Source organism: Thamnophis sirtalis, unplaced genomic scaffold (genome assembly GCF_051295495.1).
Source record: "Thamnophis sirtalis isolate CommonGarterSnake01/CBP01778 unplaced genomic scaffold, rThaSir2_p1.2 scaffold_13, whole genome shotgun sequence".
In the NCBI taxonomy this organism is placed as follows: domain Eukaryota; kingdom Metazoa; phylum Chordata; class Lepidosauria; order Squamata; family Natricidae; genus Thamnophis; species Thamnophis sirtalis.
This window is the reverse complement of record NW_028261393.1, coordinates 22,371,687-22,396,943: the sequence shown is the minus strand read 5'-3', so window position 1 is coordinate 22,396,943 and position 25,257 is coordinate 22,371,687. Positions and strand designations below refer to the sequence as shown.

The 25,257-nt window shown below is 42.6% G+C and overlaps 1 protein-coding gene across 3 annotated transcripts; it reads left to right on the top strand.

Moving 5' to 3' along the window:
* The first annotated feature begins 644 nt into the window (after positions 1-644).
* Positions 645-23,750, top strand: TEKT2 (tektin 2). Of its 3 annotated transcripts, none has more exons than XM_087727081.1 (11): positions 645-682; positions 3,524-3,617; positions 4,854-5,021; positions 6,059-6,184; positions 7,887-8,092; positions 8,222-8,365; positions 13,257-13,371; positions 16,166-16,273; positions 18,512-18,655; positions 20,011-20,090; positions 23,323-23,750. In XM_087727081.1, the coding sequence occupies exons 3-11, from the start codon at positions 4,866-4,868 to the stop codon at positions 23,534-23,536; spliced, it is 1,293 nt and encodes a 430-aa protein (XP_087583207.1). In that variant the 5' UTR covers positions 645-682; positions 3,524-3,617; positions 4,854-4,865; the 3' UTR covers positions 23,537-23,750. The 3 variants fall into 3 exon arrangements, with proteins under 3 accessions (XP_087583207.1, XP_087583208.1, XP_087583206.1); XM_087727080.1 differs by having other exon boundaries at positions 667-778; XM_087727082.1 differs by lacking the exon at positions 3,524-3,617 and having other exon boundaries at positions 660-682; positions 4,857-5,021.
* Positions 23,751-25,257: the final 1,507 nt, after the last annotated feature.

Genomic DNA, 25,257 nt, shown 5'->3' with positions numbered 1-25,257 from the left:
CGTATGGCAATGCATTTTTTTTGTCATTTAGCATTTTCTTTTTAAAAAGTCTCTTGCTTCTTATTGCGAAAGATTTATACGATCTGAAGAGAAACCAGAGTATTTAATTTGGGAAAAGCTTTAATAAGATTATATCTTAACTAAGCCTATATATGTTTACTTTTCACTACTATATCTTAACCAGATATAAGCTTTAAAGTAATTGTGCATTAGAATGTACTTGCTGATAAACAGTTTGAGTAAATAAGGTTCTTTAAACTATTTTTGCTAATTTCAATCATGATAATTGGGGATCACCAATTATACATATGTAATATTGATGGAGTGTTTTACTGATGGGATACAAAATGTGTTGTGGGTGGATTTTTTTAATGACAATGTTGAGATATATACCTCCAGGATTGGATTGGCACTGAAATTCTTATTGCAACCTTCCCACTTGAAATAAATTATCCTTCAAAAAAAAATTGCCCTAAGAGCAGTTCCCATTATTTGAAGCCTTTCCATACCATCTCACCGTTGCCATGGTCCCCTGCTCCTCCTTTGTAAACAGTTGCAGGGGATGCTTTCTGATTGGCTCCTGGAGAGTGTGGTTGCCTGGCAACCTCCTCAAGTGTGCTTAGCAAACTTACTGATAACAGAGGAAAGCTGCAGGAAGCAGAGGCCAAGTGGAACAGAGGCGGTGAGTTGAGGGTGCCAATTTAGGGGAAGAAAAGCTTTCCCCCTTTTACCCCAATAATGCCAGATCTTAGAGTTATTGTTCCTTCGTCAGCAGAATGTAAGTGTAAGAACTTTTCTAACCAAGAGTTTCTCTATCTTAGCCACATTAAGATGGGTGAATGATGGTTGCAACCCCATTGGTGTAGTGAATGTAGGCACTTCAATGTCGGAATGCATAGCAAAGAAAAATTAATGTCCCTTGGATATTACATATCAATCATGTGAATCTGTGGAATCTACAATCCAAGAGTACGTCTTCGATTAAAGCTGAAAGATGTTCCTTAAAGTGGCTTGCTAACCAAATGAACTTTCTCTAGAGAAGGGCAGAAACGGTTCGCATCCCATTACTGGTAATGTTACCTGCTGTGGCTTTCATTATTTTTGCTACACAATTTATTTGTATTTAAATGGTTTAGGCAACCTAAGAACAAATGTACAAGTAAAGATGCAGTAAAAAAATGAAATGCTTGATATTCACACTGTATATTGAGCACAGCAGTAAAACAAACCCATATATTTAACTTTTGTAGGGTTTTGCTTTTGTGATTTTTTTTGATACTTTGCCTAATATGCATGTGCTGTCAAAATAGTTAACAGGGAAATAAATTGAGATGATGGCTAACTTTGTTTAATGTCTCCTGAAAATTTTCATGAACAATCTAAACATAACTGTTAAACATGTGTATTAAGTTGATGTAAGTGGAATAAAATTTTTTATGAATGGACTTTTCAAAAAAAAAAGATGGGTGGACTTCAACTCCCAGAATTCTCCCAACTTTATGCTTGCTGGGGACTTCTGGGAGTTGCAGATCACCCAATCTTAAAGTCACCAGGGTTGAGCCTTGCTGTTTTAATCTGACTGATTTTATGTTTTTAGATCTTTTAATATATTTTTTCTAGCTTTGTATGCCACACAAACTCAACTGGAGTTGGATGCCTAGTAAATTAATAACAACAACAACAACAACAACATCATCATCATTATTATTATTATTATTATTATTATTATTATTATTATTATTATTATTATTATACAATTGTATCACAGCGGCCAGTTATTTTGCCGGATTTGGCATTGATTACTAGTCGGGCCCCACCCAGGGGCCTAGGACGTCGTAACGTATTTTCGTAATATGTGTGCAGATCCAAGCAGTGCGGCTTTTTGCATTTGACTGAAGGTGATTTTGTCAATTTTAACTGTTTTAAATGTAATTCCAGTGCTTTTGGAATAGCACCCAGTGTGCCGATCACCACTGGAATTACTACTGCTGGTTTGTGCCATAATAGTTGAATTTCGATTTTTAAGTCCTGGTATTTCGCATTTTTTTCATATTCCTTCTTGTCGACCCTGCTATCACCTGGTATGTTCTTGATACTTAGGCATTCTGCAGTTGGATAACATCAAGCATGGAGAAGTAAAAACTATTGTCAGGCGAGAGTACACCAACAGAGTTAGGAAAATTTTGAAATCTAAATTGAATGGTGGAAATACAATCAAGGCCATAAATACCTGGGCAATACCAGTTATAAGATACACAGCTGGTATAGTTAACTGGACACAAGCTGATTTGGACATTTTGGACTGAAAAACCAGGAAACTAATGACAATGCACTACAGTTTACATCCACATGGTGATACTGATAGACTATATCTGCCCCGAAAATCAGGTGGCAGAGGATTATTACAAGTGAAGCAAACAGTTGAAGAAGAAAAACATGCACTGGCTGATTATTTAAAGGAAAGTCAAGAACATCTATTAATCGAAGTAAAGAACAAAAATCTACTGAAGGCCCAACAGATGAAACAAGAATACAGAAAAGATGTGATAAAATCAAGAATGGAGAGTTGTCAGAACAAAGCACTGCATGGCCAATTTCTGGAAAAAATAAAAGATAAAGTGGACAGTGAAAAAACTTGGTTATGGTTAACAACAGGTACATTAAAGAAAGAAACAGAGTCACTAATCCTGGCTGTGCAAGATCAAGCTATCCGCACAAATGCCATTAAGGCCAAAATCGAAAAATCCTCTGATGATGCCAAATGCAGACTTTGCAAATAAGCTGATGAAACTGTTGATCACATACTCAGCTGCTGTAAAAAAATCGCGCAGACTGACTATAAATTGCAGCACAATTCAGTAGCACAAATGATCCATTGGAATTTGTGCAAAAAATATAATATTAAAACAGCAACAAACTGGTGGGAACATCAGCCTGAAAAAGTCACCGAAAATCAGATGGTCAAGATCTTGCGGGATTTCCGCATACAAACGGACAAAATACTGGCGCATAATACACTAGACATCACACTGGTTGAGAAAAATAAGGTCACAATCATAGACATCGCAATACCAGGTGACAGCAGGGTCGCCGAGAAGGAACATGAAAAAATCGCAAAATACCAGGACTTAAAAATCGAAATTCAATGACTATGGCACAAACCAGCCGTGGTAATTCCAGTGGTAATTGGCACACTAGGTGCTATTCCAAAAGCACTGGAATTACATTTAAAACAGTTAAAAATTGACAAAATCACCATCAGTCAAATGCAAAAAGCCGCACTGCTTGGATCTGCACGCATATTACGAAAATACGTTATGACGTCCTAGGCCCCTGGGTGGGGCCCGACTAGTCACCAATGCCAAATCCAGCAAAACAAGTGGCCGCTGTGATACAATTGTATAATATCAATGGATAATTTTCATGAGCTCTGTTTGTGGCATCACTGAATTTATGAGATGGCTATATCTATTTATATTGCATCCCCCCATTTCTTTCTGTTTTTAAAAAATAACTTTTATAGAAGTTTTTCAACAGAATGAAAAAACTTTGAATTAAAGAAGAATAAAGAAAAGTAACTGGAAGGTGGAAAGAAATTTAGAAAAAGGAAAAGAAAAGTAAGATTCTACAGAAGAGACTTCTGAACTTCTTAGCAGCTGTTATAAATAGATTTATATTTTATCTTCTCTCTTCACGGTTAGCTCATAATGTCCTTCTTTCCCTAAGCTGCCCTTTCTAATCATCGGACCCATAAATCACAACTTCATTTTTCTCTCTTTTTTCAGTCAAACGTCCGTAAGAGGTTTCCAGTCACAAATAAATATGGTTACTGATCTTTCTCTAACCAAGCAAGTTAATTTTGCCATCTATGTCACTTTCACTATGCATTGTTGTGGGCATCTCAGAATCTTTCCATTTTTACTCATATAGAAATCTCGCAGCAGGGATCATATTAAAAATAAACAGTAATATGTGACTCATTTTTAATTGACTGTCCAGTAATCCCAGGGTTTGGCTTCAGTTGAAAATTGATGTTTAAAATTCTTTATTATCTTTCTATATATTTGAACCCAAAGTTTTCTGGCTGTTTTAGAAGTCCACTGGGTATGATCAAATGACCATTTGTGTGATGTTTCCGACATACATTTGAAATACCTATACGCTTTCTAGAGAATTTTTCTGATTTCCTGTCCCTTAAATTCATTTCATCCTGATTTTTGCATGAAGTTTTCCCCCAGTGTCAATAGATTTTTGCCTGCTTTTCTCCATACACACATAGCTATATACCCGCACAATCGCACATGGACACACACATACATAGACACAAAGAGGAGAGAGAGAGAGAGAGAGAGACTTTTGGTTTTGCATACTGCATTCCTGAATTAATGCATGTTTAGACATTCTTTTTACTAATCTGCTGATCTTTTGATAAGAGAACTGAACTTGCAAAATATAGAAAATAAACAGATTTCTCTTCCATTATTCCAACTGAGCATGCCAAATTTGACCTGATGATTAACAACAGCTTTGTCTTGAATATACTACTTGCCATTAAGTTGATACGTTGAAGAATATTGGCATGCCACCAGTTTCACATACGTACTTAAACAAGGCAAGTTTCATGTCTGTGAAAACAAGGTTTCATATTTTCCTTATGCGAAATATTTAAAAATGCCTTTAAATAATGCTTGCCCAGGAAGCAGGAGGAGAAGCAGCAGGAGGACAACGAACAATTTGTTCATTTGCAAAATGGGTTTGTTCAACAAACTAAAGTTTGAATAAACCCATTTTAGCTACAAACCATAATGTAAACAATGTAGTTTGACTGTAATCAATATGCTTTTTTTTAATAGCAGGGAACCGTCATGGCCACTCTGAGTTTAAAGCCAGGCCAGAGGTTCACACTGCCAGATTGGCATGTCAATTCTGACCTCCTCTCGACCAATGCTGAGCGCCAACGGTCTGCTTCCCACCAGATCAGGCAAGAGGCTCGGATCCTTCGCAATGAAACAAATAACCAGGTGGGCAAATGCTGGCAGGGGAATTCTGGGAGTTGAAATCCACATGTCTTGGAGAAACAATACAGTAATTGTTCAAGGGTATCTGTGAAGATCTGCATGAAATGAGTATGCTGCCCAAAATCTACTCATTTGTGAATTGGGCAGTATATAGATTGAGAATAAAAAACAGAATAAGAATAAGAACAGAACAGAATAAGAAATATAACAGAACAAAACAGAACAGAATAGAATAAGGAATAGAATGGAATGAAATGGAATGAAATGGAATGAAATGGAATGAAATGGAATGAAATGGAACGAAATGGAACGAAATGGAACGGAACAGAACAGAATAAGGAACAGAACGGAATAGAATAGAATAAGGAATAGAATAGAATGGAATGGAACAGAACAGAATAATTTATTGGATACTGTAAAACCCCCATTCCTTCCTCACTCCAGGGGAAGGTTACTACAAAATCCCCATTCCCTCCCGATCAGCTGGGACTTGGGAGGCAGAGAATAGATGGGGGCAGGGCCAACCAGAGGTGGTATTTGCCAGTTCTCCGAACTACTCAAAATTTCCGCTACCAGTTCTCCAGAACTGGTCAGAACCTGCTAAATTTCACCTCTGGCTTGTTAAGAACTCTACCATTTAGAGAGTGTCAATGAGCCACGGTGACGCAGTAGTTAGAGTGCAACACTGCAGGCTACTTCTGCTGACTGCCTGCTGCCTGCAATTTGGCAGCTCAAATCTCACCAGGCTCAAGGTTGACTCAGCTTTCCATCCTTCCGAGGTGTGTAAAATGAGGACCCAGATTGTTGGGGCAATATGCTGATACTCTGTAAACTGCTTAGAGAGGGCTGTAAACCACTGAGAAGCAGTATATAAGTCTAAGTGCTATTGCTATCTTCAAGCATTTGACTGTGGAGTTAGGACATTGTATCTTTAGAGGCCACATTCCCTCTTTAATACATTTCTTTGGTTATTTCCTGTCACTTTCTCAAGAACTGAGCTATCTGAATAGTGATTTGAGTTTTTTTTCTTCCTTTCCCAGACCAAATGGGATGAGTTCGACAACCGCACACGTCTTAATGAGCGTCTTGACATTGTCAATCGATGGAAAGAAACTCTGGATAAATGCCTCACCGATTTGGACACTGAAATCAATAGCTTGATTCAAGTACGTGAAGGTCTCGTGTCTTCCTCACCCCATCCCATTCTCTAGGAAACTAATAGCAAACCTCCCATATTCTGAAGTTCATTCTAAAGTCACAACACCAAACCAGATCATGTATTCCTTTGGAATAGGGTCATACGGGAAGTTTCATGCTGAAAACTACTGATGTGAACCATTGCTTTCTCAGAAGTGGCCACTTTAAGTTCAGAGCATTTGCACACTTCTGTGTGATGACCCAGGGCGTGGCACAAAGGCAACACAGCCAGAGAACTGGTATGAGTCCCTTGATTAACACCATCCGTGCCCCCAATGTCCCTTTCAACTCTTCCACAAACCTGTAACAGTCTTTGGCTGAAAATACTCCAGTCCCAAACTTTGTAAGCAGAAAACTTCCAATGATAAATCCAACAAGGCAAGATAAGGTAATTAATCCAGCAGGGCAAGCAAGATAAGGAGTTCCAGAAGTGAAGTAGCAGGGCAGTAAATCAAACCATTTGGGAGGATGCCAGGAACTCAGATAAGCAGTTAAACTCTGTTCCCAACAACCGCCCCTCCCATTTGCCTTTCCTTTAAACTCCATCCCCAGGTGTGCCTTGCAAAGGGAATCGGGGCCCTTTCCTCCCTCATAAGCCATGCAACCCACATTGCTCTCTTCTGCGTTCTTCCCTGTGCACTCTAGGATGAGGAGGAGGTGGGCCTTGGTCTTCATCTGAACCCCCTCTCCCTTGTTCTACCTCTCCCCTGTTCTGCCCAACCTGACTTTGCCCTTCCCCGGTTTCTTCCACAGTCAACAGAGCCACTCTCCCGCTCTCTGTCAGATGTTCATCTTCCTCTTCGGATTCAGACTCTGATGGGGGCATGACACTTCTGGTAGGAAGTGTTGTCTACAACTCCCTCTTTGCTTCTGATGCAGAGCACTCGTCTGAGCTTTCCTCAGCCCCCAGGACTGCCCCTCCCCAACCTCCTCACTGTCCAAGTCTGCTGCCAGCTCCGCTGGCCACCGGTGGGCCACAACAATGCATTGTATTAGAATGTTGTTCCTAATATTGAGCTTCATTGTGCAGTGAACTAATTGATGAGACTTATCTACAAGTGTAAGCTGAGCCTCAGCAGATACTGTATTTTTCGGAGTATAAGACGCACCAAGGTTTTGAAGAGGCAAATTAAAAAAAATAGATTTTGCACTCTGCAAACCTCCCAAAAAAGGGCATGAATAACCGTTAGGAGGCTTGTAGAGTGTTCCTGGGAGGTGGTGGCAAAAATGAGCAAAAAATGGCCCATTTTTCGCAAAAACAGGCCCATTTTTTGTCACAAAAAGGGCATTAGGACACTTATAAAATGCTCCTGGGGGCTGTGGGGGGCAAAATTGAGTAAAAAATTGGCCATTTTTTGCTCATTTCTGCCCTCCCCAGCCCTCAGGAGCTCTTTGAAAGCCTCCTACAAGCTATGCATGACCATTTTGGTGAAGGGGCGGGGTTTCAGGAGGCAAAAATGCTGTATTCAGTGTATAAGATGCACCCAGATTTTCAGCCTCTTTTTTGAGGAGAAACGGTGCGTCTTATGCTCCGAAAAATATGGTAATTCCCACAGAAACGTTTATGAGTCTATTGTCTCCTACTGTTTCTCTCCAACCTTGTTCTGGCTGATCCTCGGAGGGCTGCCTGTTTCTCCTGCTTATTCTATCTATGGTGACCTCCCTTTTCAGATGAAGGAGGCAGCAGAACATGCCCTCCAAGCTAAAAACCTGCCGTTGGACGTGGCCATTGAAAACCTCACTTACCGTGAGAGTCGTCGGGCCATTGATGTAGTGAAGGACCATGTGGAGGATGAGCTGCACAAGGAAGTGGAAGTGATTGATGCCACCAAGAGAGACCTTCAGCAGAAAGTCAGCGAGGCTTTTGAACAGCTCTGGTAAGTCAAAAAATTCTAGGGGGCAAGCAGAAAGTAGTTATGGGGATCTTAAGGTAGTTTCATGGACTGTGTCTCATGAAGACAAAGATTGTCTTTGTTCTAATGCAGTCTTGGTTGATTGGTTCTCAGCCTCTTGCAGGAGGCCCGGCAGCAGTTAAATTTTGATCACCGAGGGAAGAAGGAAGCTCTGGAGATCGACAACACCTGTGTTTCTCTCAGTGTCAACTCTCCCAATATCTCCTACAAAGTCAACCCCACTCGGCTGCCAAATGGGTAAGATTAAATGTCTAGAACAGAGGTCTTCAAACTTGGCAACTTGGCGGCTATGCTAGCTGGAGAATTCTGGGAATTGAAGTCCATAAGTCTTAAAGTTCCCAAGTTTGGAGACCCCCAGTCTAGAAAAAAGAGATGGAAAGCCTGACCAATAAGAAATGAATGAATGAATGAATGAACCATTCTGGTGAATTAATCTGACTTCCTTTTGGTTCCATTCAAATGGCAAATGGGATTTCTACATTTATGGTACCTGGTGGAAATCCATCCATTCTTCTAACAGTGTGTTTTAGGCAGCTTCTCTTCTGTGCTATTTTAAGTCTTTGGGTATTTTTATGACTCTATTTTATTTCCAGCCGCGAATCACACTAGCAACACACACAGCAACATACCCCTCATCGGTTAAAACCCATAAAAGTAGTTTATAAGTGGGTGAGATTTTCACACCGTGCATAATAAATGCCTTAGTTATATTCATTCAGACTTTTATGGCCTTGAGCAAAAATTCCTTCAACCTGGAAGTTCTGTCTCTCATTCCACTTTGATAGGATTTGCATGGGAAAGTATAAAAGGATGCAGGTCTGCCCTGTTTCCAGTTCAACAGATTTCCCATACTTTCCCAATTAGTCAAATCTTATATATTTGTGTATTTGGATTTATATGGCCACCCAACTCAAATAATGCCACTTTGGGCAATTTACCCAAAATGGCATAAATAAAAACAACGACCAACAATCAAATCAATAACAGATGATCTGGCTCACACTACCTGCTGTCTGCTGAGAACTTAATTCATCCATATCCAAACAATGAGCGAATAGTTATGTTTTTAAGACTTTCTTCAAGGCCAGCTCAATCTGAGCCAGCTGAGCACTAGAGAGATTACTCAAAGTCACTGAAAAGCCACCCCATGTAGTTCCCAGGAGGGGACCCCATCTCGGTCCACCCTATCAGAGGCAGTTCCAGAAGTAAGCCATGTAGGGTTTACAGCAGTGATGGGTTTCAAATTTTTTTTAGAACCTATTCTGTAGGTGTGGCTTGGCAGTCATATGACCGGGTGGGAGTGGCCAACTTGTAAAATGTGGTGAAACTCATTTAACAACGCTTTGCTTAGCAACCAAAACTTTGAGCTCAATTGTGATCATAAGTTTTCTTTCTTTTTCCTTTCTTTCTTTCTTTCTTTCTTTCTTTTTTTCTTTCTTTCTTTCTTTCTTTCTTTCTTTCTTTCTTTCTTTCTTTCTTTCTTTCCTTCCTTCAATTTTATATATCTCTCTCCCTTTTTCTTTCTTTCCTTCCTTTCTTTTTCTCCCTTCCTTCCATTCTTTCTTTCCTGTGTGTCTATCTCCCTCTTTCTTTCTTTCTTTCCTTCCTTTCTCTTCCTTCCTTCCTTCTTTCTTTCTTGTCTCTCTCTCCCCCACCTACTTTTTCTTCTTTCTCTTTCTTTCTTTCTCTCGCTCTTTCTCTCTTTGTCTCTCTCTTTCTCTCTTTGTCTCTCTTTTTTCTCTTTCTCCCTCTTTCCCTCCTTTTATTCTCTCTTACTCTTTCTCTTACTTTCTCTCTCTCTCTCTCTCTCTCTCTCTCTCTCCCCCCATCTCTCTCACTCACACACACATATCTTCCAGTTGATGAAAATTTCTGTTTTGCCAGCTGGGAAGCTGACAAAGAAGCCATGTTTTCCCTGCCGCCTGCAGCCCTCGGAGGAAGGAGGCAGGGAAGTGAGCCCCGGACCTCATCTCTGCCTCCTTCTTTGAGAGCTGGCTTTGGGAACAGCCAGCTTCTCCCATCACTGTGCCATTCACTAGCCTTTCACCCAGAGGCTCTACCAGTGGGGCGCCTGCCATTTCACCTCCCGAGAGAAGCTCGGGAGAGACGCGCAAATGGCCGCAACTCGAGGCTCCCGAGGAGGACGCTGGACACCGGGGGTGGTGGTAGCACCTGCTGCTGCTCCTTCTGCTGCTCCCGGTAATGCAGGCTTCTTGGAGAGCATTAAGCTGCAGGCACAGTGGTGCACCAATTCCAGCAGTTGCATTTTGCCTTGAAATTTGCTGTTCCAGCAACCTGAAGGGGACATTCTCCAAGCGGCGCTCCCACCCTTAGCTGGGAGCGAGTGAGGATGGCTGGGCACAGTTTGGCACCTCCTGGCTCCCCTCAGATCATTGAGGGGCCTCACACACCTGCTCGCTCGCATGGCCTGTGTGCTTCCAGCAGGAATGGGAAGTGCGGGGATCTTAATGTAGTAGGGCGGGAGAGGCTGGAGTGGAAGGTTAAATAAACACATTTGGCTTCGCTTCCTTGCGTGGCAAGAGAGAAAGTTGCCTGAGACGCCGCTGGGAGAATGTCCCCTTTGGGTTGCTGGAACAGCAAGTTTCAAGGCAAAATGCAGCTGCATCTCAGGCAACTTTCTCTCTTGCCGCACAAGGAAACAAAGACAACTATATTTATTTGGTTGGTTGGTTCCCGGATCATGGGAGGCGATCTGACAGCGTTTTTTATGCCCATGGTGACCCATTTTGTTGCTTGCATCTCGCTGTGTGGCTCTCGCTCGAGATTTCAGCTGATTTTTTTCCAAGCAGCGGTCGCGGCTGCGGGCACCGTGGAACCTCCCACTTCAGCCTCCCTTGCCCTACTACATTAAGATCACCGTGCTTCCCATTCCTGTTGGAAGCATGCAGGCCACGCGAGCGAGCAGGCGCACGGGCCCCCCAATGATTTGAGAGGAGCCAGGAGGCACCAAACTGTGCCCAGCTGTCCTCACTCCCTCCGGGCTAAGGGTGGGAGCACCTGAGATGCCACTGGGAGAATGTCCCCTTCGGGTTGCCAGGACAGCAAATTTCAAGGCAAAACGCAGCTGCTGGAATCGGTGCGCCTGCAACTTAATGCTCTCCAAGAAGCCTGCGTTACTGGGAGCAGCAGGCACCACCACCACCCCCTGGTGTCCAACGTCCTCCTCGGGAGCCTCGAGTTGCGGCCATTTGCGCATCTCTCCTGAGCTTCTCTCGGGAGATGAAATGGGATGTGCCCCGCTGGCAGAGCCTCCGGGTGGAAGGTGAGTGAAGGGCACAGTGACGGGAGAGGCTGGCCTTCCTCGAAGCCAGCTCTTGAGGAAAGAGGCAGATATGAGACCTACGGTTCACTTCCCTGCTGGGCAATGGGTGGGGGCTTTCTCGCACACCTTCAGAGAAAGAACGAAGGCATGCGAGAACCCCCCCTCCCCTGCCCACTTCCTGAATGTGTGAAGGAAGGAAGCTTCAAGCTCATTTGCCCTCGGTTACGCGACCTCTTTTCGTTCTCTGCTGCCTGAACGAGTGAAGGAGGCAGACAGAGAACGAAAGGAGGTCGCGTAGCTGAGGCAAAGGAGACTGCAGCTTCCTTCCTTCACACGTTTGGGCAATGGGGGGGGCTTTCTCACACGCCTTTGGAGAAAGAAAGAAGGCGTGCGAGAAGGCCCCTTCTACTGCCTCTCAGGGGGGGGGGCGATTGGTGAGCCAGCCGATTAGTGAGCAGCGGGTGGAGAAAGCATGGTGCGGATGGGCGGGGTGAGCAAGCAAGCAAGCGGTGACCGATGGACGGGGGAGGAAGCGAGGGGGGCAGGTGGGAGGGAGCGTTCTTGTACTGTGCCACCAGATGAATGGGTTCCAAAAGGTATGCTAAATTTCACGAACAGGTTCTAGCGTACCGGTGAGAACCTGCTGAAACCCACCCCTGGTTTACAGATAGTGACTGATAACTTGAATGAAACTCAGAAGGTGACACAGAGTTAGTGAATCTTGCAAAGAAGTGATGTTACGTGTGTTCTGACCTAGGCTTCCTGAGAAAGCATAAATCACACTCTTAGTCCCCCAAACCCTCTTTTATTTATACAGCTGTGAATTGTGGTCATTCACAGACTGTAATGATTCACAAACAGAGAGTCCAACTCTTGTGAAGAGTCCTACAGATGTTGCCACAGTCTTTCAGGATAATGTTGATAAGCACCCACCTTTATCTCCCTTGAAACGCTGCCAGAGACCTAATTGCCAATTAGTTTTGCAAGGTCAAATGGAACTTCTCAGAGCTTGAACCAACCAGGTAAACTAATTGCTTCCTAAAAAGGCTCACATCCGTTTGCTCCTCTTTTGTGTCTTAAGGGAGGGACCAATCATTTCCAAGCCTTACTCCCAAGTCACCCCTTTTTTCTTAATTGTTCTTGCCTTCTGGCAGCTCTGCGCATGCACACCCTGGCAACAGGCTCACACTGTTCTTCTGCCTCGCTGATTTCAGACTCCAGAGGCAGCACATCATAACCAGATGGCCCTGGCCCCCTCTCTGCATCCGACACAGAGCCCTCGTCCGAGTCTTCCCCAGACTTCAGGACTGGCCCATGTTCCTCCCCAACCTCTTCACTGCCTGACTCTGCTGCCAGCTCCGCAGGCGACTGGTGGACCACAACAATGTGGCTAGGGTCTAAGTCAACCCATCACAGCCAATTGGTCATGTCCAACTTCCATGGGACAACTAGCCATAGCCAACTCGTAGTGGGACAACTCTCTGCAGGTCAATTCAGTGCTATATTAATCATTTCATTCAGTTACTTTTAACTATTGTAATTCTTGTATTTCTGTCTTGATTTTATTTTTGTTATTATTGGCCATGGTTCCATCAAAATTAATGTAACTTTTGTATTGGTTGAGTTGTCCATAGCAAGTTGGCTGTGGTGAGAGGTCCTGTGGCGAGTTGTCCATGGTGAGTTGTCCCATTCCGACATGGCTGTGCTGATTTTGCACACGGACACACTTTCTTGTCACATGTCGAATCTTGGGAATTTTGAGTGAGGGAAAGAGGGTGTCTGCTTGAAAGTGGCATGACTTTGAATGAAATAACCAAACCAATAGAACATGTTTGGCTTTTGTAGAACAATCACCCCAGAGCAGTGGGACCAGTTCAGCCAATACAACAAGGATCGGGCAGAGGCAGAAATGAAAGCTGCCACAGAGTTGAGAGAGGCCATCGCTCTCACCATTGCACAGGTTAATAATAGTTTTGCTTCTAGATAACTTAACAGCAAGCAAATTGTTTCAACCACTTCATAATAGTAATAATAATAAGAGCTTGTTGATTAGTCACTAGGTCACATCAGAATACAACATACAGAACAATAATAAGACCATGTGTAGCAAAGTAGAGTAAAAGCAGAAGTAAAAGGAAATACAAATCTTATTTAGAAGAAGTCACTTAGAATAACAGAGTTGGAAGGTCTTCTAGTCCAACATAGATATCCAACATCTTCTTTAAAACTTCCAGTGTTGGAGCATTTACAACTTCTGGAGGCAAGTTGTTCCACTGATTAATTGTTCTAATTGTCAGGAAATTTTTCCTTAGTTCTAAGTTGCTTCTCTCCTTCATTAGTTTCAACCCATTGCTTCTTGGCCTGTTTTCAAGTGCTTTGGAGAATGGTTTAACTCCCTCTTCTTTGTGACAACCCCTGAGATATCAGAATATATTTCTGTGTCCTCCTCCTGCAATTCACTCCAATCAGATTCATACTTGCAGATCTTAGTTGTACTGTTTTGCTCAGAAAAAGGGTCGCGTTATGGATAACATTTAGGTTCTGATTAGACATGAAATACAGGTAGTCCTCAAGTTATGACCAGAATTGGGGATCAGAATTTCCATTGCTAAGAAAGATACTTATGCAATGAGTTACACCCGATTTTACAATTTTTTTTGCCACAGTTAACTGAATTTCTAGAGTTATTAAGTGACTTGGTTGTTAACTGAATCTGTTTTCTCCCATTGACTTTTCTTGCCTGAAACCAGCTGGTGGCAACAATTTTAAGTACATGATGCCAACTGCCCAAGTTTTGTTCACGTGACCAGGGGGATGCTATGCTTGTAAGTAGGAGGACCGGTTGCAAGTCGCTTTTTTCAGTGCTGCTGTAACTTGGAATGGTCCATACATGAATGGTTGTAAGCTGAGGACTACCTGTATGTTGCTTTACTATATGGATCCCCAAAAGTTTTCATTTAATACAGTATTTATCAAATTTGACTACTTTAAGACTCCCAGAATCCCCCAGCCAGCATGAGCTGAAGTCTACGCATCTTAAAATGGCCAAGCATCAGAAACACCAATCTAATCTGCCATCCTACCTCTACTTCTATCTCCTCCCTCCCTCCCTCCCTCCCTCCCTCCCTCCTCCTCCTCCTCCTCCTCCTCTCTCTCTCTATCCCCCCTCCTCCCTCCTTCTCCCTCTCTCTCCAATTCAGTTGGCATTCAAATAAAATACAAGCTATATCAGTGATAGCAAATCTTTTTGGTACCAAGTGCCCAAACCGGAAGGCAGGTGCATGTGCATGCATGTACATGTGCCAGAGCACCGGAACCTATAGACCAGCTGGTTAGCGCATATATGCCTGTTTTTTGGGTGGCTTTGGCCATTTTCCGGGCTGTGTTCAGACTGTTTTCAGACCATTTTCTGGGCCATTTTCAGGCTGTTTTTTGGCCTGAAAAATGGCTTGAAAAACAGTCTGAAAATTGGCCTGAAAATGATCCCAAAATGGTCTGTCTTTTGGCCATTTTTCAGGCCATTTTCAGGCTGTTTTCCAACACTCCAGTGCCTGCAAAAACCAGCCGGGTGGCATGCATGTGTGCACGGGAAACCAGAAGAACAGCTAGTGACGGTGCATGTAGCCCCAGAGAGGGCTCTGTGTGCCACCTCTGGCACGCATGCCCTAGGTTCACCATCAGGGAGCTATATCCTCTGTCTGTAAGAGGAGCAGTGTCTAAAGTTTAGACACCCTTTCAGAGAGACCCTTTTTCTTCATTTCATTTCACAAGCCTTCCCGGTTAAAGATAAAATGTTAAAACACCAACCTATGAGGATAGAACGATATGCTGAGATGTGGGATTGGGCAGCATTAAATTATACATTTGGAATTCACCTTTAGAAAAAACAGAATAAGAAAGTTTTGGAGGGGCATTAGAGAAACCTTTCTGAAAATTTCAGGAAAAAAAATGCTAACAGGGATGCATTATCTCATAGTCTACTATTTGGGAATAAGAAGGATTGTGGTTTTTTCACCTGTTCTTGATGTGTGATTTTTGATAATAACTGAATAATAATTGAAACTGAAAGACTTTGGGCCAGTCACTCTTTCTCAGCCCAACCTACCTCACAGGGTTATTGTTGTGGGGGAAAATGTAGAATCCAAATCAAATAAATAGTATACATAAATATTGTCATTGGTGTACTAGTTCTATGTCTTGAGAAATAATCCAGAAAATGACAAATTACTCTGTCTGTGTGTGTGTGTGTGTGTGTGTGTGTGTGTGTTTTCTTTCTGAATTCTCCCCAATGTTTAAATGGATATAGCATTATTCCAGCAGTCAATGCTTTAAAAAGAACAGTGGTAGGTATAGCGATATGTGCATTTAGGACATATATAATTCTTAATTTAAATATAAAAGCCCACATCTAAATTTTAATCCATTGAATGATTTCAGTCAGTTCTCGTTCTCTGCCAAATTCATTTCACAGAACTGGAAATTAAATGTGGATGTGGTAGGAAAAAAACCCTCCACATGGCAGCTGTACTGCTGCAAAGCAGACTCCACCCATTTCTAATGTGTATTTACATAACAATAGGCGGAGTTTCAATTGCATCATTGCAATTTCCGTCTTGACTTTCTGACCACACCAGAGGAAGACGGTTGCGGATGAGCGAAATGGCTGTTTAGCCCTATAAGGAGAAGAATCTCCCACACTTCTTTAATTACAGTTTCTTTGTCTACCTCTTTTGACCTGAGTTTTTCCTTTCTAGACTGACAATGAGTTAGAAGCTCAACGTGTTGCTACCGAATTTGCTTTCCGGAAGAGGATCCATGAACTGGAAAAAGCTCTTGACGAGCTAAGATGGCAAGAAAAAAACGTTAGTCTTCATCTCGGGCAGGAGACCAATCAAATTTGTAAAAAGATCCTTCAGAGTTGGCATGTGTTTAATGAATTTGGGTCAAGATGAGGTTCTCCCAGGATGGTAACATGGATTAATTTCAGAGAGATGACCAGGGGATTAAACAAAATATTGTCAATTCACATAATTTCCCATAACATTTCCTCTTCCTTCTTGAGAGAATAATACAGGAAAGAGGGAAGTTGAATTTGAGAACCTGTTGCACTTCTGGTCCTTCTTTTCAATAGGAAGGGAGCAGATTCTTCTTGATTTGCACATTCCCTTCCCCAAGGAATACAGAATTGAAGAATTACAGGCAGTCCTCGATTTATGGCTACAGTTAGGATTGAAATTTCAGTAATTAAGTGATGCATTTGTTAAATAAGTCATCATGTCATCATCAGACACGATTTTGTGACCGCTTTTACCATAGTCACGTTAAGCGAGTCACGTGGTTGTTCAGTGAATTGAGCTTTCCCAATTCATTTTGCTTGTTGGGAGCTGGCCTTGCCAATCGTGAACATGTGACTGCAAGAAAACGCAAGTATCGGAAATGCAACCTGGATTGCTAAGTGCCCATATTGTGATATTGTAACAAGCGTGGTGTAATGCTCTTTTGTTTGAGCATGGGTTTGCAAAGGCTATTGTAACTTGCAACCATCATTAAATAAGTGGTCGTAAGTCAAGGACTACCTGTACTTGGAGCCTCTGAAGATAGGCTAGGAATATGTCAGGACATACTCCAAAGCAAGAGATGGACCAGTGTCCATATAATATATGTGGGTAGAATAGAATAGAATAAAATAACAGAGTTGGAAGGGACTTTGGAGATCTTCTAGTCCAACCCCCCTGCTTAGGCAGGAAACCCTACACCACTTCAGAAAAATGGTTATCAAATATCTTCTTGAAAACTTCCAGTGTTTGAGCATTCACAACTTCTGGAGGTAAGTTGTTCCACTGATTAATTGTTCTAATTGTCATGAAATTTCTCCTTAGTTCTAGGTCGCTTCTCTCCTTGATTAGTTTCCACCCATTGCTTCTTATCCTGCCTTCAGGTGCTTTGGAGAATATCTTGATTTCCTCTTCTTTGTGGCAGCCCCTGAGATATTGGAACACTGCTATCATGTCTCCCCTGGTCCTTCTTTTCATTAAACTAGACCAGTGTTTTTCAACCACTGTGCCGCGGCACACTAGTGTGCCGTGACATATTGTAAGGTGTGCCGTGGGAAAAACACTTTATATATAGTCAATATAGGCACAGAGTTAAATTTTTTAAACATTTTCTAATGGTGGTGTGCCTCGTGATTTTTTTCATGAAAAAAGTGTGCCTTTGCACAAAAAAGGTTGAAAAACACTGAACTAGACATACCCAGTTCCTGCAACTGTTTTTCATATGTTTTAGCCTCCAGTCCCCTAATCATCTTTGTTGCTCTTCTCTGCACTCTTTCTAAAGTCTCCACATCTTTTTTACATCGTGGCAACCAAAACTGGATGCCGTATTCCAAGTGTGGCCTTATTAAGGCATTATAAAGTGGTATTAACACTTATTGATTCTATCCCTCTGTTCATACAACCAAGAACTTTGTTGGCTTTTTTGGCAGCTGCTGCACACAGCTGGCTCCTATTTAAATGGTTGTCCACTAGGACTCCAAGATCCTTCTCACAGTTACTACTATTTAGCAAGGTACCACCTATACTGTACCTGTGCATTTCGTTTTTCTTGCCTAAATGTAGAACCTTACTCTTTTCACCAAGCTTCTTGGATGAGAAGTGAAACATCTCCAAAGAAAAACAAGAGTGTCCAATTGCCTCTTGAAAAGGCACCTTTGGGACAACCATGACCTGGATGACTGAGAATCTCCATAGGCCTGCAGAGGTGTGAATATCAACTCCCAGAATTTCCCAGCCACCATACATAATCATTGCTGAGAATTCTGGGACTTGAAGTGTCCCAGAAGAATTGCCATATGTACGTAGTATTAGTTTCTCCTGAAGAAAGGAGGACCAAATCTTTCTTGGTCCTACCATAGGAGCTCCTGCATGCAAAATTCACCCTAACATGAGCTGTAATCCCATTCCTATGCCTGCCTTTTACATGGAGTTGGCAGCATTTTTGAATCGCCAGGAAAAACTCTAGGGAATTGGTCACCATGCTATGCTCTATGCTCTTATTTGTATGGTGTTTCTGAAAGCAAACCGTGATTGTGTCTCTTCCAGACCTTGGAAGAAATTGCTGAGATGGAGGAGGACATTCGACGTCTGGAAGAAGATCTCCAAAGGAAAATGGCCAGTCTGAAATTGGCTCACACTCGCCTAGAGACTCGGACTTACCGTCCCAACATGGAGCTTTGCCGTGACCAGGTACAGAATGCTTTTAAAGCTAGAAAGGCAACAGTGGGGGCCAGAAATAACAATTGCTCTGGGTCTCCGATTATGCACAAAGGTGGAAAGAAAGCATAACATTTCCATGAAAGAGATGCAGATCCCGGTAGAAGAGACTGTTTGTAGCTCAGGTTTGAACCGTGCGGTCCTTCGTGCTTTCTGACCTGGGTTGTTTTCTTGATGTTCACTGATGACGCTACATAGTTTGGTAATGAAATGTCTGCAATGAAACAACCCAGCTCAGAGAGCACCGAAGACTTCCCGAGGGCTTTTGTGGAGGATTCTAGTTTGGCTGAATCCTAGCATCCACTTAATTTAGATGCAAGAAGATTGAGGGTGGCTGTTTTCTGCACAGGTAATCTTCACTTAATAATCGGTTGTTTAACAACTATTTGAAGTTACAACCACCATGGAAAATGAGCCATGATGGCGCAGTGGCTAGAATGTAGTACTGCAGGCTCTTTCTGCTGCCTGCCAGCTGCCTGCAATTTGGCAGTTCGAATCTCACCAGGCTCAAGGTTGACTCAGCCTTCCATCCTTCCAAGGTGGGTAAAATGAGGACCCAGATTGTTGGGGGCAAGAGGCTGAGTCTGTAAACTGCTTAGAGAGGGCTGTAAAAGCACTGTGACGAGGTATATAAGTCTAAGTGCTATTGCTATTTCTCCCTTCCTTTCCTTGGCCCTGGTGGTGCAATGGTTAGAATGCAGTATTGCAGGCTGACTCTGCTGACTGCCAGCAGTTCGGTTCTCACAGGGTCAAAGTTGACTCAGACTTCCATCCTTCTGAGGTGGCTAAAATGAGGACCCAGATTGTTGGGGGAAAGAGGCTGACTCTGTAAACCGCTTAGAGAGGGCTGTAAGGCCCTGTGAAGTGGTATATAAGTCTAAGTACCATTGCTATTGCTACTTTATGGCCCCTGAAACACCCCTGGCCATTGTAAGTTCCCTCCCCCTGGTCATGTGACTACATGTCAGGTGGGTCAGCTTTCAGACTGGTCACAGTGTTCTGTGGTCATATGACCATGTTTGTGATTTTTTTTTTGCCACTTTCTTGCATGTTTGCCATTTTGTGGGGGGGGGGGGAACACCCAGAAATAAATGGGTTTGCTTAATGACTGCTGTGTTCACTATGATTGCCACAAAAAAGGCTGTAAAATTACTTCCAGTCATGTGGCCACCTAGACTTGTGATGGCAGTTTAGGTGAAGACTACTTGAGAGACAAAGTTCTTTATAGCAGGAGGTGGTACTGTGCAAAAAGTTATATTTCTCTGATCAGCCTGGCCGTTGCTATTTCTGAAATCTGAATTGCTTGCTTTCTGTCTCCTTAATTCTAGGCTCAACATGGATTAACAGATGAAGTTCATCAACTAGAAGGCACAATAGCTGCATTAAAGCAGAAAATGGCACAGTCACAGTAAGTTGTAGTGTGTATTTTGGTTCTAGTTGCACCTTAGGCGCAAAGTCTGTTCCGTGACCTTGGGCCAGTCACTCGCTCTCATCCCAAAGAAGACATTAATGGCAAGCCACTTCTGAAATCTTGCCAAAATAATTCTAGGCAGTCCTGAGGAATAAAAAAACCCACAAAGGAATACAACATAATTCCTGTGTATATACCCATTCGTGCATAAGCCAACTTTCGAATTTTTAACCAAAATACCGTGAAAAATGCACCACCTGTAGAGAAGCCAATGGTGAAAATTAAAACATGAAAAAGGTGGGAATCATATTATCTGCAGGTGGTGGTATTTTGGTTAAAATTCAAGGCTCAGGTTATGCATGGCCTTATCCACAAATACAAACGGTAAGTATGATTAACTTGATGAGTTTTAACATCTTTGCATGCAACATACTTTAAAAAGATGGAGAACCCCAACCGTTTATGTAGTTGCAAACACGTAGGAATTTTCGACCAAAGTAAGAAGATTGTGTAAGGGTCAGAAGTAGGTTCCTACCATTTCGGACCTGTCCAGCCGAACCGGTAACGCAGGCCTGCCACGCCCCTGAACCGGTTCTCATATGGCGGCACCATCTTTGATTTTAGGTTCTGCACATGCGCAGAACAATTTTCATTGCACAAATTTAATTTTTTTCTTTTTTTAACATTTTGCGCATGCAGAGACCTATTTTTGTGCAAATGCGCATGTGCACGGAGCAAATTTTTTGTGCCACCGAACTGGCAGTAATACTGACAGCAACCCACTTCTGGTAAGGGTACAGCACAGTGGTGAGATTCAAATTTTTGGCTTGGTGGGTGTGGCTTGGTGGGCGTGGCAGGGGAATTCCACTCCAGAAGAAGGATACTGTAAAATCTCGATTCCTATCCCACTCTGGGGAAGGTTAGTCCAAAATCTCCATTCCCTCCCGATCCGCTGGGACTCGAGAGGCAGAGAATAGATGAGGGCGGGGCCAGTCAAAGGTGGTATTTAACGGTTCTCCAAACTGCTCAGAATTTCCGCTACCGGTTCTCCAGAACTGGTCAGAACCTGCTGAATATCACCTCTGGTACAGTCGTCTGAGAGAATGTTAAAACATCAGCTGAACTGAAGTCATGACAGATCTATAATGGTATTAATTCAAAGCCAATTATATGTTAATTTGGCTTTAGCTTCCAAATAGAGGTGGGGGGCTGTGATTTGGTGATTTGGCTTGTGTCATGCTACAATTTACACCACGTCTGACTTTGCCTTGTTTTTGTAATGTAGTAGGATAAAAGGTATGTAAGCTGTGGTTCTGTTTTTGCTCAGGGCTGCTCAGGAAGCTGCCAATGCTTTTCTGGGAACCTGATCTACCCTGTAATTATTTGCTTGCTTAATAAATTTATGTTGTGTCTTCAAAGTGATTTTGATAGCTTTAGACGATTCAAGTTTTAGCCACAACATGGCCAAAGCTCAACAAGGGAAGGAGGGAAAGGAAGGAGGAGGCTGAGGGCCTCAAAGGAAACTGGATTATATAAAATAAATCAGTGAGATTGGAGGGCTTGGATTTTATTTCCACTTTATTTTTCAACTGCGATATAGTTAAGGGTTTTAGTGCACCTTTAGTGCATTTTCTTCTGAGCATGGCAGGAAGTTGTGAGTTCAGTTTTCAGCAAAGGTCAGAGGGGATGCCTAAGGCTGCAAAAGGAAGATGTGTGGGCTGTATGCGACCCTGCGGCTGCAATTGCCCACCTCTGCAATAATTACCTGTGAAATAATTAAATCTGATTGCCATTCAAATCAATACACATCTTGTTTCTATGATTGTGGGCCATCTAGAGGTTCCTCTAGGTAAGACGGGTGACATAAAAGATAAACAAAAAGAAACAAACAAATAAATATTTATTAGCATATGCAGTGTTGAAATTCAAAATTTTTTTTTACTACCGGTTCTGTGGGCATGGCTTGGTGGGCATGACAGGGGAAGGATACTGCAAAATCTCCATTCCCTTCCACTCCTGGGGAAGGTTACTGTAAAATTCCCATTCCCTCCTGATCAGCTGGAACTCGGGAGGCAGAGAATAGATGGGGGCGGGGCCAGTCAGAGGTGGTATTTGCCGGTTCTCAAAATTTCCACTACTAGTTCTCCAGAACCTGTCAGAACCAACTGAATATCACTCCTGAGTATATGGCATTATTACAATAGACAGAAGACCACAATGCTATTGCAGAGTAGCAGTTTGGCTTGCCAAGGTACCATCCCTGTTATAGGACACATTTGCATGCTTCCAAGGTGTCCCACTTCTAATACAGTATTTATCAAGCTTGACTACTTTAATATGTGTGTACTTCAACTCCCAGAATGCTCCAGAAGCATGAGTTGAAAAGTGTATGCATCTTAGGTGAGCTGGCTTTGCACCAGAGAGAAAGATGAGCAGTTCTTCCTACAGTGTCAACCAAGGCCCCCTCCCTTCCTAGGAGCTGCTTCACAAATGCGCACTGTAAGCAGGAAGGTTCAGAGCTGTTAGGAAACTGACTGCCTGCACAGAGCACCAGCTCACCTCCTTATCACTGAACTGGTACTTATTTATCTACTTGCATAGAACATGTTTTCAAACTGTTAGGTGGACAGAAGCCGAGGAGAGTTATGGAAGCTCACCCTGCCACACAGTCCTAGGACTCGAACCGCCAGAGCAGAAATCATCTCCAGTGTCATAAAGCCACCGTGCCTCAAACTAACAAACGAACAAATTAAATAATTTCATTTGGTCTATTTTGAGAGATGTATAAAAGCCTGTCCTACTGTCTCTAGATCAGTGTTTTTCAACCTTGGCAACTTGAAGATGTCCGGACTTCAACTCCCAGAATTCCCCAGCCAGCGAATGCTGGCTGGGGAATTCTGGGAGTTGAAGTCCGGACATCTTCAAGTTGCCAAGGTTGAAAAACACTGCTCTAGATCCATGGTAAACAATAGCTAGCAGTGTGTTCACAGACATCATGTTGTCTTCAACTTTTCTCTTTAAGGGGAAGTGTTTTTTTTGGTGGTGGTGGGAAGGGAAGATCTTGCAATATCATTTTGGAAATCGTGTTTCTCACTCCCTTTACTAGTTTCAGATGTTTTCCGTTTCCCTCCCTTGGCAGTAAATATTAGAATAAGATTAAAATGGGAAGATTTACAATGTTTAGTTCACCTGGAATGAAGCTGCAACCATCCTCTCTTCATTTTTGCAGGGATGCTCTAGATGCCCTCTATAAGCACCTGTACCGCATCCAGACAGATATTTCCTACAAGATGAACTCTCTGGTGCTGGATAACAAATGCATGGATGGCAGGCGAAAGCTGACGGTTCCAGCTGAGAAATTTGTGCCAGAGGTGGACACTTTCAACCGCACGACCAACCGTACTCTCTCGCCCCTCAAAAGCCGGCAACTGGAGCTGGCCTAGGATAACTGAGAACATAGTAGACCTTCCCAGGATTGACCTCCAACCAAGCCAGGCTACGGTCTGCATTGGGTTATAATGACTCAAGTCATCTTATCTTTGCCCCTTCCCAGAGTTGTGTATTTGCCCTTTATTTGAGTCTCACAGCTTTGGTATATTGCATGAAAAAAAAGTTGGATAACTAATTAAAAAGGCTGCCCTTGGTGCTGTCAAGCCATTAAGATTCATGAGTGGTTTTTGATGTAACTTGAGATTTCTGACAAGCTTGCTTCAACTTGTGCACAGCTAGACATTTCATCAGTGCCAGGGGGCTGGAGAAAAATCTGTAGGAGGGGAGCTCCTGAATTTCCATCCCATTTATTTTCTCTCCCTTCTAAAGAGGAGGTTAATTTCATCTACTTAATTAAGCAGGATACTGAAGTACTTCAGTGTCCAAATTTTACAATGGGTTTGCAAGAAAGCTCCAACGATCACAGGGACCTGGGTTGAAGTGGTTGGTTGGAATCAGGAAATAAATTAATTCATTTCCCTTACTTTCAAGGGAAAGTAAGGAGGAAGGAAACAATTTACGAGGTAAGAATACACAGGAGTTTGACTGATGAGTGTTATACAAAGAGAAGACGAAACCAGATTGAATCTAGAAAGATCATGTAAAGCTCAAAAAAATGGAAAATACAGGTAGTCCTCAACTTACAACCATAAAGGTAAAAGGTAAATGTTCCCCTCGCATATATGTACTAGTCATTCCCAATTCTAGAGGGCAATCCTCATCTCCGTTTCAAAGCCGAAGAGCCAGTGCTGTCCGAAGACGTCTTCATGGTCATGTGGCTGGCATAACTAAATGTGAAAGGCGCACGGAACGCTGTTACTTTCCCATCAAAGGTGGTTCCTATTTTTCTACTTGCATTTTTACATGCTTTCGAACTGCTAGGTTGGCAGAAGCTGGGACAAGTAACGGGAGCTAACTCTGTTACACGGCGCTAGGGATTTGAACCACCGAACTGCCAACCTTCTGATTGACAAGGTCACATTTTAGCCACTGAGCCACCACGTCCCTTTTTACAACCATAATTGAGGCCAAAATGTATGCTGCCAAGTGAGTTTTATCCTATTCCACGACTTTTTTTGCCACAGTTGTTAAGCAAATCATTGCAGTTGTTAATAACCAGGCTGTTAAGTGAATCTGGCTCCCTCAACTGACTTTGCTTGTCCGAAGGTTGCAAAAGATGCTCACAAATGATCTGAGGTCACTGCAACCCTCACCAATATGAATCAATTACCAAGCACCCTAACTTTGGTCCCATGACCTCGAGGATGCTGCAATGGTTGTAAGTGTGAAAAATGGTCTGAAGTCACTTTTTCAGTCAGGTATAACTTCAAATGGTCACTAAATGAACAATTGTAAATGGAGGACTACCTGTAATAATTTATAGAATAGAATATGGAATGGAATATGAGTTATGAATAGAATAGAATAAGAAGAGGAATAGGAGATAGGGGAGACTAGACTAGAACAGAACAGAATTAAGAATAGCAATTAGAATAGAATGGAATAGCAAATAGAGTAGAGTAGAATAGGAAAAGAGGAATAGGAGATAGAATAAATATGAATTATGAATAGGACAGAACAGAACAGGAGAAGAGGAATAGGACATAGAAGAGAAGATAGACTAGACTAGAAAAATAGGAGATAGCATAGCATAGCATAGAACAGAATAGAATTC

What these genes read in the sequence shown, in the direction of transcription:
- TEKT2 (XM_087727081.1), top strand. Translation starts at nt 4,866, where the DNA reads ATGGCCACTCTGAGTTTAAAGCCAGGCCAGAGGTTCACACTGCCAGAT. An exon ending in GCAATGAAACAAATAACCAG is followed by an intron (nt 5,022 to 6,058) that starts GTGGGCAAATGC and finishes TTCCTTTCCCAG; the next exon opens with ACCAAATGGGATGAGTTCGA. An exon ending in TGGAGCTTTGCCGTGACCAG is followed by an intron (nt 18,656 to 20,010) that starts GTACAGAATGCT and finishes CCTTAATTCTAG; the next exon opens with GCTCAACATGGATTAACAGA.